Below are 17714 nucleotides of genomic sequence, written 5' to 3' on the forward strand. Positions count from 1 at the left end.
TTTTTCATCTAAAAAACCAAAACCCATTTTGCTGATTCATCAGAATCCTTGTCTTTTTATTTGTATCTGGGGTTCTGAGACAACACTGGCTTGGCTTCTACCATCTTTTCTCTCTCTCTAAATTCTCTCTCTCTAAACGTAGTTGGACCGCATGTGGGTGAGAGAGACAGAAACAGAGAGAGCAACTGAGGAACAGAACAAGAGTCTAGATGTACATAGACAATTCGTATCGGGCAGCGCGCAAAACATTATCTTCTATTGAAAACCGGACGTACGATAATACCCCTAACATCTACCTCTAATTCCCCAAACGGCCCTTTATGATTGTTGCCTTAGGTTGGTAGTCACAGTCTCAGACATTCCACCCTGTAGAAGGGTAGTTTGGTATGATCAAATTTTCAACGGCAATACGAGCTAAATTCGGTATATGGAGCTTAAATTCTGGAATGTCATTTAAATGGCGAATATTTATCGGTCATTTCGAAGGACTCAGATGGGCGTTATGGGTAATTAAAGTCGTTAATTAATTAGGGTTTTTTTGGTAAGTATAATTTATTTTTGGGTAAGTGTGTAATTAATAGGGTTTACATCTTGGGAATTGGGATTAATGGAGCCGGTGAACATTAGAGATATTTACATCCCGGGGAAAAGTAATCAATGAACACTGCAAAATCGGATAGTAACCAACCAAAATTCGAATAATTTTCCATTTGATTTTCGTTATTCACATTTGGTTTACATTTGATTTGTAGTGTCAATTTTGGAAAATGGTTTGCAAAAATTTACATTGGTCTTGAGCTGATGTTCTGTGTGTTGCAGCGTAGTCTGGGCCTAGACACATGGGCCTGCCATTCAAGGGGTGATGTGATCATTTCAGCAATCCCCATATGTCTAGGCTCAGTTGGATTCAGATCCTCTACTATCGAGCTGCCGGCAAGACTGTGCTGCCTAAACATGGTGAGGCACACAATGATCGCCTTACCCCCACTCGGGCAAGGTGCTTGGGAAGGGGAAAGGTGATCATTGCATGCCTCACCGTGTCTAGACAGTACGATCCTACTGGGCAGCTTGACAATAGAGAATCCAAATTGGGCACAGCCTACACCCCGGCTGCTAGAGAAATGAGTAATGAAGTGTTGTTAGGCTTCATAATACTGCTCATTTTATATTTGTCACGTCATGTGGCAGTATTTTATAGTCAAATTTGGTGCACAAGTGGACCCCATTTCTTCTCGATATATCTAAGTAGTTTTAACCTAATTTGAAATATGGGAAGTAGTTTTCTGCATGGGAGTGTGGCTTAGGCCAGCATTCCCATGTGTCTGTCTCTCTCCACCTCAAAACAAGGGGATAGAGATGTCTTTTCAAATGAGAAAGAGAGATATAGACTCATGGGAGTGCTGGCATAGGCCACACTTCCGGGCAAAGAACTTTCTCCCTTGAAATATATATGGAAAAAAGATTTCTATTTGGTGGTGTTTCTTATGCCCTCTCACAGGGCACCGTAAAATGATACCTCTGCCCCTGGGTAGATACCCAAGTGTGCTTTTTCATTGGCCCAAATGCTTGTGTAGAGACCATGCGACCAAGTAGAGATCTCTAAGGTCAAATAATGGTTATAAAATAAAAAAAAACCAAAAAAATATGGCTAAAATGCTGCAGTTCCTAAGCACTGAGAACTTACACTCATGGCATTAAATATCAACTAGAAATCTGGTTATAGTGAATCTGAACCGTCCATTGACTCCATTCCTTTTATCGAAACTGAATCTTTAGGTAAGAGTCCTTTTTTTTCTTTTAACTCGAATATTATATGAGACCCAGAAATCCCTAAGATTCTATTAATAATTATGAAAAGACAATATATGGGGGACCTAATCCGCCTTACCCCAACCCTGGAGAAGATAAACACCTTCTACCTCAAAACCTGAATCCGTACAATCAAAGCCAATAGAAATTACAATCTAAATATAGGTAAACCTGTTTTGTCTTCTCGAATGATTCCACAAAGCTTCGAAGGGACCTCCTGTGCTCTGTATATTAAATAGAATTGTTGATTGTTTCACGGATCAAATTAGCTAATCAATCCGCTACTCGATTACTCTCCCTAAATGAGAGGAAGATAAGGAGATAAAAGCTCGAAGAGAAGTTTACAGGTAATTAATTAAGAATTCAACTTCCTGTGTTTTTTTTCACAAATCCTTGTTGTGCATCAGTGAACATGGTTTTAATGCGTGGTATCAGATCGGATATCGATCACCTGCAAAACTGATTCAATACCAATGTGGTATCAACACGGATTGACAGTATAAGACAAATTTATCTCTTATTTCTCTTAAGAAATAGATTTTTTTGACCATTTTACCCTTTATCTGTACCGTTTTACTAATCTGATATCCACACAGTATCGGGGAGGTGACTACCGAAACCAATACATATACGGCGGTACGATGGCGATATCTCAAACCATGCCTGTGAGACATCTCTTCTCTGCTTCAATCCAAGATCAGCATCTAACAAACACATGGCTACTCCGCCCTCTCTCTCTCTCTCTCTCTCTCTCTCTCTCGGCACAACGGTGCAGTTGTTCTTGCGCAAAACTGCAAGTCTGCAAGTCTGCAACTCTGCAATTGCACAGACGAGAGAGAGTTTTTTCTCCTTCATGCATTTCCCCCTTCAGTTTCATTCTAATTTCTAAGTCTTATTAACAACACAAAAAATGCCCACCAATTCAGAACTTCAGATTTAAATGAAATATATCAGTTTTGAAGTGTAAACAGTTAGTTTTCTTACTGATTTCAAGAATTTGAAAACAACATACATCTTCAGAATTCACAGAATCACACTCTCACTCACTCAAATGGAATATGCATTAATTTCAGCCACTCCTCGCAGAGCAGTAACGAAGAAACCTCCAATCCCACTAAACTCTGTAAAAATAACATTAAGAAGAAGAACTCTTCCCTCTCCATCACTGCTCCCCTCCGCCCACTGCAAAACAATGAAATCGCCGACGGCGACAATGGAAATCTTTTCCTCATGAATAGTGAATATCATCTCTCAATTAAGGTCTACATCTCATTTGAATATTATTTTAATCTTCACACTTTCCTTTGTATAATATTATATTTCCAATAGTAGAGAAGAGATTTCTCTCAACATCTCCCGTTTCTCTTGGAACCCACTTGCCCATTCTTGACTTCCATTGTCTTCTCCCAACTTTTCTTCAAGGGACTCACTCGGCCACTCCAGAATTTTCTGGAGTAATCGATTTTGTACAGGGGATGCGGCGGTCATTTCCGGGACCCTATTTCAGGTTATAGGGGCGATGCGTGTTGTACGATCAAGTGGTGTTCGCTTATCTTTTTCCTTCATCACGGGATAAAAGTTCATCACACCATCGTAGGGGTCACAAACCCGTATAGATTTTAAGATGTTCCCCAAAATATCCTTATGATATCTTCTCGCAAGCATTTGAAGGCCCCCTCAAAAATGAATTCTCATTCACTGTGGCTTAAGAAAAACTCAGTCCTTGAAACAGATTCAATGGCAAAAAAAATTAAAAAAAAAAATAAAAAAATAATGCAAATACTTGAAAAGGTATCACCTTTACCATATGAGAAGAGGAGAGAGAAGGATATTTATCCCCTCCAGTTCCCTGCCCGACCTAGTTCCCTAGTCCTGAGAGAGAGAGAGAGAGTTTTGAGAAATTTATCTCCTTCAATTCCTTGCTTGGCCCAGTTCTCCAGTGTTTCTAATAGGGATATGGATCCTCTACTTCCGCACTGCCCCCAATGCTGTGCACTTTACATACAGCAAGGTGAAAAAGACCATCTTACCCCTGCTCAGGCAAGGCATTGGGGTAAGGGTAAGGCGGTCTTTTTATGCTTTGCTGTGTGTGGGACACATATGGCATTATGGGCAGGATGGAAGTAGAGGATCCCGATGCCTCTAATAGCGGAATGGATCCCACCTGGGCAGAGTGTTCAGGCAGAGATAAGGTGGACTTTGCGTCCCCTTGTTAGAGGATCTGGGAGAACTGAGCCGGGCAGGAACTGAAGGGAATAAAGAATTAAAGATCCGGTTTGGGTTGGTATGTGACGTAAAATGAATGACAAATATTGGTGTGGACGAGAAACTTGGATCCGTAAGAACGTGGATGACGAATTGGTTCGTTGCATCCAGAGGGTCCGAAACCCAAGAAGAAGAAACTAATCTTTGAATTTCGAAGCTTTAAAAGCTCAGCTTCTCAGCCTATCTGATGATAGCTTTGTGTGGCTGTTGGCTTGCGAATTGCGAAGTTTGGTTCTCTTCCTTTCTTTTCTTCTAGTCTACTATCCAAATTCTCAAGGCAATCCATCCTTTCCTTCCTTCCCTCGTAAATCCTTTCCTTGTTCGTTTTCTTTACGTTTTAAGTGTTCTTTAAGCCTACTTCTTTAAATTGTAACGAGAACCCGATTGGGTCCATTGTTCTTCTCTGTTCCTCAAGTACAGTAGCAGTGACGGTGAGGTGTGAGCTAAAACAATGGCGGCGCCCGTAGTTGATGCGGAGTACCTCAAAGAAATCCAGAAAGCTCGCCAAAATCTTCGCGGGCTCATCTCCAGCAAGAACTGTGCCCCTATCATGCTTCGTTTGGCGTAATTGATCTTCTTCTCTTCTTTGGTTCTTTTATCCATAATGTTGTTTTACTTTTCTGCATGACTTGCTCACATTTGGTGGGGTTTCTACTTTCTATTATCTGGGTTTTCATTCATTTTCGATGTTCAGTCAATTGGTTATTGATCCTAATCGTCTCTTATTCTATTGTCGGTCTTTTCTTTTGCGCTTGCTTGATAACTTTCTGGTTTTTCGATTTTCTTTCTATGAGGTCTACTTCTCATCTTAATGCATATCTCTTCCTGTTGTCTTGAAGTGAACTTCATGCACCCCACTTTGCTCTGGTTTGTTCAACGGTTCAACCTTTTAACTTTATTCTCAAGAGGGTTCAATTCAGTCGATTTTCAATCGCCCCCTGCCCCTTCCCCGATTTTTGCCTGTTTAAAATGTGTCGGTATCCTTTTGCATGTAACAATTTGCTTTGTTTGCGTTTGAGTTTTAACTGTCGAAAATATATTTCACTGATGATTTGAGTTAACGTGTTTCAAAGTTGGAGTGATCCCCTGCTCTGACCAATTCGATATCTGAACTTTTACGATCGAATTATTCATTACAATTTGAACGTTTCTGTTTTGAATTCAAGATTAGTGATTAAGGGTTACTGTAACTACTTCTGGATTTGTTCCAGGGGACTGATAAGGGGGTTAACTTGGTTTTCATACAAAGGTTCAAGATTTGGCTTTATTTTCATGGCCATTATTAGCTTCTTTGTCATTTAACTTATACTATATGTCAAAAGACATGTCCATATGTTGATCATCATATTCACATAACTTACATATGGATTCCATTTAATTTCCATACAACTTATGTATAGATTCCATCTGATTTGAATTTGTTTTATCTACTGGACCCTTTTATGTTAGTGAACTTTAGGGTCAGTGCTGACGGTTGAGGTATGCAGGGGTCAAATGAAAATGAATTGTGCTTTCTTCTTTCTTGCAGGTGGCATGATGCTGGCACGTATGATGTTAACACAAATACAGGTGGTCCAAATGGTTCAATCCGAAATCAGGAAGAGTACATGCATGGTTCCAATAATGGATTAAAAATAGCAATAGATTTATGTGGTGAGCTTTCCTTCCTTGCTTTTATTTGTTTGATGAATTTAATTTACTCTTCTTGGTGTCAAGTGTCAACATATTGATATAACTGTGCTTTGAAGTTGATGTAGCGGTTTTGAATACTCAGTGGTTCTTATCATCTACATTACTGATTTTGTAATAGTTGTTTAGTGAATGCCTTAATAATGCCCATAACCTTTTTTAGGCCATCTAAGTACTCTGATAACATCAATTTGCACAATATGATCCATTCGGAAATAGGGATAATGCAGTTCTTGGTAATTGTTTTACTTTGGCCTTTCAAATTTACAATAACTTGGTATTCTTCTCTAAGGGATTCAGTGGTGAAATGACCAGGGAGCTGGATGAAAAGCTCCTACAAGTTGAAAAACTTGTTGGTTGATGTTTATGATCTTATGAGATGATTGAACCTATTACTAGTACTAAGCACATTTTAGGTAATGTAAAAACTCTAGCTGGTTTCTTTTATGGAAAAGGCAGTGCATCCACTCTTTCTTCTTTTTTTTATTTTCTTAAATATTCTCAGCTTGCACATGTTTCAAGAAAAACTCCTTCGCCATTGGCAGTTTGAATTTTGAAAGATATGGCATACCACATTGGCAAGCCAGCAACATGACAGGTTTCTTTATGCACTCTTCTCAAGTCACTATGCAGTTATGAAAAATCTCTACGTGTATCTGGGCCAAGGGAAGAATAGAATGACAGGAATATTTAAGGGAAATTGTTAAAGTAGGTCCTACCAGGCAGAGTTGTCACGGCATCTAGGCGACCCTAGGCGCTGGAGGAGGGTAAAAAACAAGGTGCCCCAGGCGACCAAGGCACCCTTCCAGCAAAGGGTGCCTGGATGCCTAGGCGGCACCTTGACAACTATGCAGTGCCAGGAGAAGGTTTTTGATAGTCCACCTAGTTGTGCTATGTGGTAGGGTGATGTGGCAATTCTGGCTATTGGATAGATAAGGCATGGTCTAGATTGGTCAGGTGTCAAATTTCAGAGCCAAAATCAATCATATACCCCCTATATTGGCATGCGCCCTCTCTGTAGTCCATGTCTTGGTGGGCATGGTGTTCTTGCTTACCATTCATATTTTGGGCTAACCAGGTGACCTCTCTAGGTGGTTTGACCCAGGTAACTTTTGCCCGAATTTAAAGCATCTCTCATGGTGTTCTTGTTTACCATTCAATTGGCATTTTTTATCCTAACTTCTAGTCAATTTCTTATAAATTATCCATCAATATTCCCCTACTAATAAAATCCATTTTGTTTAGAAAGATGAAGATTTGTTTAAACATATTTAATAATTTAAGGGGGTATCCGCGAAATAGATTCCCCTCTCCACCCCCCCAAAAAAAATGAAATGCTTGGTTGCTTTTTTCCTTTTTATGTGGCCGGAAAACAAGTTTGCCCTGAAAAACCAGAATTTTTTAAGATTTTTCTTACTGTTTCTCCCAAAGGAACATACTTCTATAGTTGAGGAAATGCAACCAGCTTTATCTGTTTTTCTGTTTCTGAATATGCATTTAAAATGAATATTTCACTAGTAGCGGGTATATTAGAATTCTGGCGTACAAAAAAAACTCATGGGAGAGCTGTTGCAAATCTTTGTTTTCTTTCCTTTTGCCTTTCTCCCAACTTTGCTAGTGTTGAGATTTGGATACAATCCAAACCAACATAGCTCATTTCCCCCCCCCCCCCCCCACTCTGCGATCTAACCAAAATGATTATATTCCCCTGGATGCCGAAAAATGTAGGGGGACAACACTTGCAATTATGACTGAGAGATCCAATGAGCGAATAGCTCCTCTACTTGGCTTCTTCATTCTTTGCTTTCATTTTGCTCAATGCAGAGTTCTGCAAATGCAAGACATATTAAGTTATCATCATTTTCCACTGACCGGCCATTTTGTTTCTTCTAATTTAAATGGAGAACAATACTCTATTAGACAAGGGAATGTCTTTTAAATTCTTAATTCCTCTCTCACCCACCTTCCTCTTAATTCTTTCAACGTTGGTCTTAGAATAATTGAGTAAAGGAACAGAAAATGTATTTGGAGGTTATGATATGGAGTCGCTATATTACCACTGATGTTCATCTCATTATATAGCAGGTTCCAGGGATATACTGGATGCTGATTTTCAAAAATTAGTTATGTTGTTGTAGTCAAACAAAATTTTCTATTCTAAATGAAATATAGTAAAAGCAAGATGGTAAAAATACTTTTCCATGGTAAGATAGAAAGCACTGTAAGTGTATGCAAGCAGACTTAGGTTTGAATGAGATGAAATGAGGTCAGCGCCCATTGTGCCACTTTTGTCCATCTTTTCATTCTCCTTGTTTTTTATTCTCTCCCCTATTGCGAAGTCACTTCAAACCTTACACTCCATTCCGTTTTGGTGCATTACACTATTTTCTAGTTCCGTCCTGTTCATAAGAATCCTTTTTATAGCATCCAATTATTATTTAAAATGCTTGAATTAACTTTCCCATTTGAAATAATTTTTGGTCTTGCAGCTTCCTGTTTATAAAATAATATGTCAAGTTGGTTCAGTTTGAGTACCAAAATCAGAAGAACTTGCTTTTTGGTTTAATTTAATATCTGGAACTTTTGAATTTAAAAGAATTATTGAAATTCAAATACCGATTTTCTATGAAAAAATCTTTAATATTTCCTTTTAACAGCTTGTTCATTTTTTTTTCTTTTTTCTGAGGCCAGAAGAAGTGAAGGCAAAACATCCAAAGATTACATATGCAGACCTTTACCAGGTATCTGTTGTAATGAGTACTTTTTATATTTGTTATCTAGAGATTATGTTGTTTCATTTCGAAATAATGAAGATCTATTGATGTTTAGACTTCCATTTAGTCATTTTATTTCTTCTTTTGGGTGGGATAGGCATACTTCTCTTTTTGTCAAAATGCAAATCACTGCTGTGTGAAACTACAACAGATTACAATTATTACTAGAACCCAAGGGAATTAATTTTGTTCTTTTTTACTTCTTTACATACTGATTCAAGTGGAAGGGGATTCGCACAAAGGCAGCCCCGAAAGTTGCCCTCCGTGTGTGTATGGGTGATTGGGAACTGGTCTCTGTGGATGTACATGTATATTTGTGTCTGTTTTTGAGCTTGTGTGTGTACATATGCATGTGTGTTTGCATACAATTAATCATGTGTTTGCATGGGGATGTGTATGTGCATGTCCATTTTCATGTCTGTGGGTGTGTGTGCATGTCCCATCCCTAGTTTTAGGATGAAAATACATGTTAATTTATAATACGACGACTCAACTTAACTCAACAAAGCCTTATCCCAACTAAATTGGGTCGGCAACATGAATCCTGTTTCTCTGTTCAACTTTTTCTATGGTCATATTAGTTGTTAACCCAGGCACCATATCTCTTTTCACTACTTTTCTGAAAGTGATTTTCAGCCTGCCTCCTGTTCTTTCTTAATTCCTCTATCTGCACCACATCATATAAAAATGGTATATCAAAATAAAATAGAAATTCATCTATAGATAAAAGTTGACTACAGATAAGAAGGGCGTACCCAGTGCACGAGGCTCCCGCCACTGCAGGGTCTGGGAGGGTCATAATGTACGCAGCCTTACCCCTGCTTTCGCAAAGAGGCTGTTTCCAGACTCGAACCTGTGACCACTTGGTCACAATGGAGCAACCTTACCGTTGCACCAAGGCCCGCCCTATAGATAGAAGTTGACTACAGATAATAACTTTAAATGGGTTATAAGAGAGTTAAGAATCATAAGTTGACAATATTCTGTTAGACAAACCTCCCATTACAGTTTATCTCCTAAATATCTGCCTAAATAATGTTTTCATCCTTTTTAAGATGCATCATTACGTTTTTCCTTTTGCCATGTATTGGGTAATTGGAGGGAATGGGGAAATAGTGGAGGATAAGACCCTTTCATTGAAGTTAATTGACAAGATTTAAATTCTTTTATGTTTGTTTGTTGGTTTCACCTTCATACTTATTTAAAGCTATTCTTCTTCTTTTTTTCTGCTATACAAATTATGTTTATAGCTGATCAAATTTGTTTTTTCAAAGCTCTAAAGTATGAGGTTTCCCTGCTCACATTTCCTGATAAGGAAAGGGGGAAAAAATAACACTTGTTAGTTGTTACATTGATTAAATGGTCTGTTTGGAAATGTAATTCTAGTTGTTCAACAATAGGTTGAGTTCAAATTTGTTGCTATATATATATATATAAAGGAAAATTTGTCTTTACATTGACCCGTTTCGGAAGGGCTTCCTAAGCGGTCTACCATTTTGAGCCTATGTGGAAGGATGATGTGGAAATTCAGACTGTTGGATAGAGAGGACGTGATCTAGATTAGCCATGTGTCAAATTCCAGAGCCTAATTCAATCTACCATCCCATGCATTAGTATGCATGCCTATATTACTCTGATCACTGTTGTACACTTTCCCATAGTCCTGGATTTTCAAAGTTCTTTTTTGCCACTTGACAAACTCCAATTGGGATGAACTTGACATGTGAGAAGGGACGCCTAGCGGTCTACCTGTCCGCTGTTTAGGAAACCCTTACCCATAAATAAAACATATGAATGCTAGTAGTTCCGTTCATGCATGAATCAGTTTTGACTTTACACATCTATGATTGATTTAATTCCTTTTGCAGCTTGCTGGAGTTGTTTCTGTTGAGGTCACTGGAGGCCCCACCATTGACTTTGTTCCTGGCAGAAAGGTATCTTAGTGTGATGTGTCATACCAAAATAGCTGTTACACCTCTGTTTTCATCTGTAACAAGTTTTATATCTGCATCAGGATTCATTGGCTTCTCCCAAAGAAGGGCGACTTCCAGATGCTAAGAAAGGTCTGTCAATACTCAATACCTCTTTGATATGGTAACATTCACATGAAACCACTAGCTTTTTAGAAATTGTTTTTTATGAACAGAAAGATTGTTTATGACAGTAGGAGTGCATAGCAAATTGGCCAGTTCGACAATTTGGGCTGCACTTTTGCAGGACTTTGAGGCCTAATGCATAAATAATTATGGTTTGGGATTTTCATTTAGTGTAGCACTATCTCAGTTATAATTCATTGTATTAAAAAGGGGGACTTAATTCAGTAAGGTGACGTCAAGTCTGGTTGCCTTCATTGCCTCAAATTACGTCTTGGATTTAAAAAAGTATGTGTTGGAGTTAAATAAGTTTTCATACTTGCAAGTGATGGAAATCATGGTGACCCAAGATGTTTAGTGTCATCTTCTCAAATTATATTTCAAAACAAGAAAAAAAGAGGGGGGTGGGTTTAAATTTAAAAGCTTAAAGCTTTGTTCATTTAAACTTGTAAACTGTGTACATTGTTCAAAAACATTGGACTTGCTTCATGCAAATTCTTGTCTAATTCTAGCAAGAGAGGATTTTGGTTGGTTGTGTCTTCAACCCTAATTTCATCTTGGCCCACAAAGTGGATCACAAAGGGACTAGCAATGATAGTTTTACCTCCTAATGATCATGAGGAGTTCAATATGAGTTAGCAAAGTTCGATGAGCGTCTTGATGCCAGATGTTTAATGGGATGAATATACTTATATACAAGTATCTGTAATGGCTTGGAACCTGTCACCAGATTGTGTTGGATGACTCGGGCGTAAATCTGCCATATTAAGGGAGTTCTATTTTATATATCTTATTGTGCAAAGAACAGTGAATAGGGGTGTTCAAATACAGTTGAAAGGCAATCAAGTACAAGATGGAAACAACTCAGGTCCTTATAACAAGTTTGAGTTGGGGTTCAAAATCAAGAGTCTCTATAATGGGCTTCGCACTTCCATTGAGAGTAATAGTGTTTCTTAATGAATTTTGAGGATTGAATGGAGATCAATTGATCAGTTGGTTATGTTCTAGCCTTGAATTGCCATGCTGGTTTTATTTTATGAGTGAATGTGTAAAATGCTGATAAAATATATTGCTCTTCTTTTTGAAATTAATTGATAGATTTTTAATTTCATATATAAGATCTATTCAAAGTGCTGATAATTTTTTTAGGAGAAAACATTAAACTTGGGCTTAGAACAGGTTTCTTTGAGCCTGGAAATCAGACGTGTTAAAGGCCTTAGAAACCCTGGTATATAACTCCGAGTTTATGATATTTGAGGCTCGAGCACTACTATGAGCATGCTTCGAAAGACTTAACACTCATCTCAATTTTTGTTGATTTGGCTAGCTGATCTTCTAGTTGACTTTACTGTTATTGGAAAATTGAATCTGCAACAGGAATAGGCAGGAATTGATGCCCTGAATAATCTCTGTTGAATGAATGCGCTTTTCAAGTTCATGTCTGACCTTGCTTCTTGGGAACTCACTGCTTGATTGAGGATTGTGTGATACTATTTTGAGAATGATTTTCTTTTGGTGGTTCAATTTAAATCATCTGTCTTTTGTTGTTCAATCTGGAAATTCTTTTGTTGCATATTCTGCTGAGGACGTTGACTGAAATTGTCCCTCACTATCATTGTTGTCATCATTGTCATCGTTGTTGTTAATGTTCATATCTCTGTGTAATGGGGTTTTGTAGAACAGTCAAACAAAGTTGATCCATCATCTTCTTTTGCCAATGCTGGTTGCAGGTGTACAACATCTCAGGGACATTTTTTATAGGATGGGTTTGAACGACAAGGATATTGTCGCACTATCTGGGGGCCACACATTGGTAATCATATCTACAAAATTCGCATCTCTATTGAATAGATATTTCTTATATTGTGTATATAATGAGACAATTTGGTTGGGTTTTGTTGCTGTAGGGAAGGGCACATCCAGAGAGGTCAGGCTTTGAGGGACCTTGGACTAAGGAACCTTTGAAGTTTGACAATTCCTATTTTGTGTAAGATTTAAACCTTGTTATCCTTCTTTATTTAGAGGTATAAGCTAAACGCAGCATGTCTTAACAATTAAAATTGCAATCAGAGAGCTGCTAAAAGGGGAAACAAATGGGCTATTGAAGCTTCCCACAGACAAGGCCCTGTTGGAGGATCCTGAGTTCCGCCGCTATGTTGAGCTGTATGCAAAGGTATAATGCGTGTTGTGTCTTAAGAACTACATACAGTTTTATATCAAATGAAAATTTGTAATGAGGACTGACACATGTTTCTTTTATCTCCCTTCCTGAGATTGAAGATCTCCATGACTCCAACAAATGGATACTCTTTATCATGGTTTCTTTTTGTTAGTGTATACTCTTAACATGGTGCTAGATTTTGAACTCCAAGCACCATAAAAGTTTTCTGCTAGCCCACAACTTATGCTACACAGATGCATATGTTGTTGTTAGAACCTACATAGGCACAAGGTTTCTGACTTGAACCCCAGAAAATGGTTACCAAGGAGGTTAATATACAAAAAAAATTACATCATTAATATTAATAATTTTAATTGTTGTTAGTTCTGTTAAGTTTCCATGGTTGACTCAACTTGCCCTAGGGATCTGCTCTTTGTTGATTCAACTGAGCACTCTGTTCAGTTTATTTAGTTACCATCCAATCTGTAAAATAAAAATATGGGCAACCAAGAACTGCACAGTGATCCAAGAAACTATGAAGAAGGGTTAGAAATCCAAGTAGGTCTGATTTTTGGGTTATAGCAAATATAATTGCTCATCCCAAGACTCAAATTGATGCCTTAATAGGCAAAGTGAATTTCGTAGCATGAAAGTCCAGTAATCCACTACCTTTTGTGGTTATTTTCTTTTGGATAAGTAGTTTTTGTTGTGTTCTTTGGTTGTTCTGCACCTATCAAAGTTCTGCACCTATCAAAGTTATGCATATTGACTTTCCCAAGGGAAAAAAAGTACACATTTTGGTTATGTCTTTCAGTGTTTGTTTTGGGCCATAGGCTACTAAATAAATATCCCAGTCATTTCAGTTTGAAGCACTGGTGGGCTGAGTGAATTGTATAGGATGCAAGATCCATTTTTCTTTTACGCTTCTGAAGACCAAGTGACCAATGCATTTTATTCTGCATGGGTGCACATGTTCGCACCATGGTGTCCTTTCCAACCAGAAGTTTGGCTTGTAATATCGTATCATTCCCTAATCAAACTGTGAACCATACCCTGAAGTTCCTGTCTAGTGTCAATCGTGTCAAGGACAAGGTTTTCTCAAATGCACAAAAAGGTTTTCAATGTCTTTTTATACCGAGACATAAAAGTAATTTCATGCTTTTTGGTGGCAGGATGAGGATGCGTTTTTCAGAGACTATGCAGAATCACACAAGAAGCTTTCAGAACTAGGGTTTAGTCCAAAGGCCTCTGGTTCCAAAACAGAGTTAAAGAGCAGTACCATATTGGCTCAAAGCGCAGTGGGAGTTGCTGTCGCTGCAGCTGTGGTGATCCTGAGTTACTTATATGAAGCTCACAAAAGAATCAAGTAAATAAAAACTGGTATTGCTATCTTGGTGATCCTGAGTTATATGTTAGGCATCCCAGTCTACACACCTCAGTTGAATGAGATTGTCTGCAAAATAGGGAATTGGTTATCATATTCTTCATTTGAACATAATGTTTAGGCTTCGGCTTGTCACGTAGCTAATTTGTGACGGCATATTGTTGTGGCTAAGTGGGATTTAGACTCTCCAGCTAGTAAATGATAAGATACAATTGAACTATTATATGGGTTTCAGAAAAATTGCCCCCGCCCCCCCCCCCCCCCCAACCCACCCACCCACCCACCCCCACCCACAAAATCAATGCTGAACTTTCCTTGCCTGATGCCTCTCTCTATTAAGAAGTGGGAAAAGCATAGAGGTTTTCTAGTACTCCAAAATTATACTGAATGACCTTAGCCCTTCATCCTGAAACTTAATCCCCTTCCCCCTAATTTATTTCTGCAGCTAATAATTTAATGAATGACCCAACTAATTTCTTTTTTTTTTTAAAAAAAAAAAAAAAGCTTGGAAGTTGGAAAGAATGCACTGTCCAATAAAAATTATTGGATTGAACAATTTCTCTTTTTTCGATTAAATATCTGTTAGAATACACCGAAAAATAGCTGATTAAGCAAAAAATTAACTAGAAAGAGGGCCATAAAAAGTTTTAGCTTTGCCCATCTTTCAGACTAATGATTAATTATTGGAAGAACATTAGTGCGTACTCCATCCTCCTTAAGTAATGAATGGAGCTGAGGAGAACAAGTTCATCTCCAACCTAAAAACAATACATTAACTAAGAAAATTTGTGAAACGGAATCCTTGCTGATGCTGATGTCATCAGGCTATCCTATACCAAGTCAGGCTCTGGGGCTTAGTGAGAGTGTAATATCCTGGAAAACTTTTAGCCTCTTGTCGATCTTTCTCTGGCATATTGGAGGATTGTTAGAAGTGTCCAGAGTCTTGGATGTTTCATTAGTTGAACCAAGAACCGCAGCTATGATGGCCTCTTCAAAATCCATGTTATCTGGTAACAATTCTGTCCACTTGCCCGCATTTTCTTCTTCAATCAGAGGAGAGCAGCACTTCCTAGCCTTTTGTTCTGGCTGTTCTGTTCCAATGGATGCAGGATGTCTTGTGTAGTTCTCCCGTTCGACTCCTTTGATCAGAGAAGGTGCAGCATGACCAGACCTAGTCCTCTTAAGTCGACCCAGAGGATCGTGAAATTGATCCTCACTTGGGTCTTTATTTGACTTAGATAAATAGAATGGTGGTGCATCAATCTTTAGCGAATTCCCAAATGGAACTGCGGGTTTCAAACCTCTCTGGTTAGTTATTCTGTTGAAATCTACATTCTCGTCTGCAAAATCATCTCGTTGTTTTGTCATTGTTATCGTATTAACAGGTACACAGAGGAGGACAGCAGCCTCTTTGCAAGGCTGAGGTTGCCAAATTGAAGAAGAACCCAAGAAGTTGTCAAAGAGCCGACTCTGTTCGACACGGTCTACTCCCTTATTCATCAGTTCTGATTCGAGGTCACGGAGCATCTGTTGGGCCCTTTCAAAGGCTTTTAGATGGGAATCTACGCCTCTTGGGCCATCTGCCATAGCTGGTTTAACTCGTCTGAGAGTTTCTTTTGCCTCTGTAATCCTTCCTTGTTTCATCAGGCAGATTCCTAAATTGCACATTTTGTTATTATCCTGTGAAATCAAAAGGGCCCGTCGGTAGGCCTCTTCTGCTTCAACATAGTTGTTCTGCTGCATAAGTGCCCATCCTAAGTTCCCCTACATCATACGAGTTAAATTTGATCACCAACTAAGGAGAGTTTCATCCTAAGCTTCAATGTAATCACCAACTGAGGAGAGTTTCATAAAGGACGAAGTTGAGATAGAAAGGAATAAATTCTTACCAGCAAGCGAGTGGCTTCCTGCTCCACAGAAACTTGAAACTTCTTTCCTTGTGATCGAGCAGTTTTGGTACGCTTACCATTAAACGCCACCCCTTGTAGAATCAAAAACAACTTGTGCTTCAAAAGTGCAATTTGATCATCTAATCTTCCACATCTCTGCAGAGGAGAGGCACCATTCTCTTCTCAATATATTGAACTTTTTAATCCGACATAAGAGGCAAACTGAGTGTTCAAAGAAAAGAAAGAAAATAAGAAACTAACCTTGTAAAGATCCAGGAGAATATTATCCAGAGACTCTTGGGCTTGGTCTGAACACCGACTTCTCAGTGATTTAATAGCTTCAACTGCTTCGTCGGCCCTATTTTGTTGTTTCATTACAATCGCCATGTCTTTCAGAGCACTGTCAACTCTATCTCCAGCATTAATTGCAGCCCAAAATAGAGGAATCGCCCTGTCTGGGTCCTTGTCCACCAACTGATCCATATAAAACAGAAACAAATTGGTTTCCATTAATTAAAACAGAGAAATGTGAGAGAATAACAATTTTGAAGTGATTTTGGGACAAGAAATTTGTCATAACCCATGAAAGTTTGCTGCTTGCCTGAACGTTTTTGGCCTTGACATAGGGAGTGTCACCGACTGGGACCTTGTGCGTGACATGAAAAGACTCGGAGCGAGTTCTGGAGACCCCGATAGGCTTCACTGGTGAACAAGGAGCGGATTTGGAAGGTCTGAAACCTGTAGGGGCGTTCCATAGATCTTGCATCATCTTTGCTATGGGTTTCTGCAGTTCGATTAGATGAAGAAGATCTATGGAAGATAAAGAAGATTGACTTTCAGTGGTGAACTTAAAATGGATAACAACAGAGAGTAAACTGATAATGAGAGGTTGGGACGAAAGAGGATAGTGGTGTCAGTGTTCCTAACTTTTGAGAGAGAGAGAGAACGAGCGAAGTCTTGTTTGATATTTAGAGGGTTTTTGAATCATTCGACCGTTGCAGAGTTACCGTTGTAAAAACTAGCCGTTGCTTTATTTTGTTATTGGGCTTTCATGGAATGGATCCACAAGCGAGGAACTGAACACACGTGACCCGTGATAATTGATAATCCGATGGTGTAGAATCTTTTTCCTTATAATGGCAGAATCAAATAGGATACTATACCCAAAAAGGGGCAAAAAAAAAAATCTAATAAGAGAGACTATCTTTCACCACATCATCCTAGGTTCAGAAACCTATAAGGTTTTTCTGTTCAAAAAAAAAAAAAACTCTTATAAGGTTTTAATATATTTTGCAATATATCTTTCCGATACCATCTTGTTTGCATCTAAGCCTCGCGGTGAATCCATTGATCATGGTTGAAGGAAAACTCAATCGTAGACCATATATATCACGAACCTGATGTTGTTGAATTTTTACCTCATAATGATAATAACTGAAATGGTCGGTCGAATACTGACCTATAATTGGGCTTGTACTAAACGAGCTCATACTAAATGAGCTACAATCGAGTTACAAGTTTGGCCCATATAGCTCTTAATAAGATTCATTTTTTTCGAATGAAACAAGAACTTACTTGAGAGAATGTTCCTCGCTGGACTAATGGCTAAATAAATAAATCTCAAATTTATTTGAAGCTCTATGGGCCTCA

At 38.5% G+C, this 17714-nt stretch overlaps 2 protein-coding genes across 3 annotated transcripts; one reads left to right on the plus strand and one right to left on the minus strand.

Annotated features, from left to right (window-relative positions):
- The first annotated feature begins 4499 nt into the window (after positions 1-4499).
- LOC122658417 (L-ascorbate peroxidase 3) lies at positions 4500-14207 on the plus strand. Its single transcript, XM_043853365.1, has 9 exons — positions 4500-4638; positions 5603-5727; positions 8455-8504; positions 10406-10471; positions 10552-10600; positions 12361-12443; positions 12538-12617; positions 12701-12803; positions 13964-14207. The coding sequence occupies exons 1-9, from the start codon at positions 4526-4528 to the stop codon at positions 14159-14161; spliced, it is 867 nt and encodes a 288-aa protein (XP_043709300.1). The 5' UTR covers positions 4500-4525; the 3' UTR covers positions 14162-14207.
- Positions 14208-14876: 669 nt separating this feature from the next.
- LOC122657616 (protein POLLENLESS 3-LIKE 2-like) lies at positions 14877-17008 on the minus strand. Of its 2 annotated transcripts, none has more exons than XM_043852372.1 (4): positions 16666-17008; positions 16326-16538; positions 16065-16241; positions 14877-15939 (listed from the first exon to the last, which is right to left on the minus strand). In XM_043852372.1, the coding sequence occupies exons 1-4, from the start codon at positions 16831-16833 to the stop codon at positions 15016-15018; spliced, it is 1482 nt and encodes a 493-aa protein (XP_043708307.1). In that variant the 5' UTR covers positions 16834-17008; the 3' UTR covers positions 14877-15015. The 2 variants fall into 2 exon arrangements, with proteins under 2 accessions (XP_043708307.1, XP_043708308.1); XM_043852373.1 differs by having other exon boundaries at positions 14879-15939; positions 16065-16220; positions 16666-17007.
- Positions 17009-17714: the final 706 nt, after the last annotated feature.

This window comes from Telopea speciosissima, chromosome 4, assembly GCF_018873765.1.
Source record: "Telopea speciosissima isolate NSW1024214 ecotype Mountain lineage chromosome 4, Tspe_v1, whole genome shotgun sequence".
Lineage (NCBI taxonomy): Eukaryota > Viridiplantae > Streptophyta > Magnoliopsida > Proteales > Proteaceae > Telopea > Telopea speciosissima.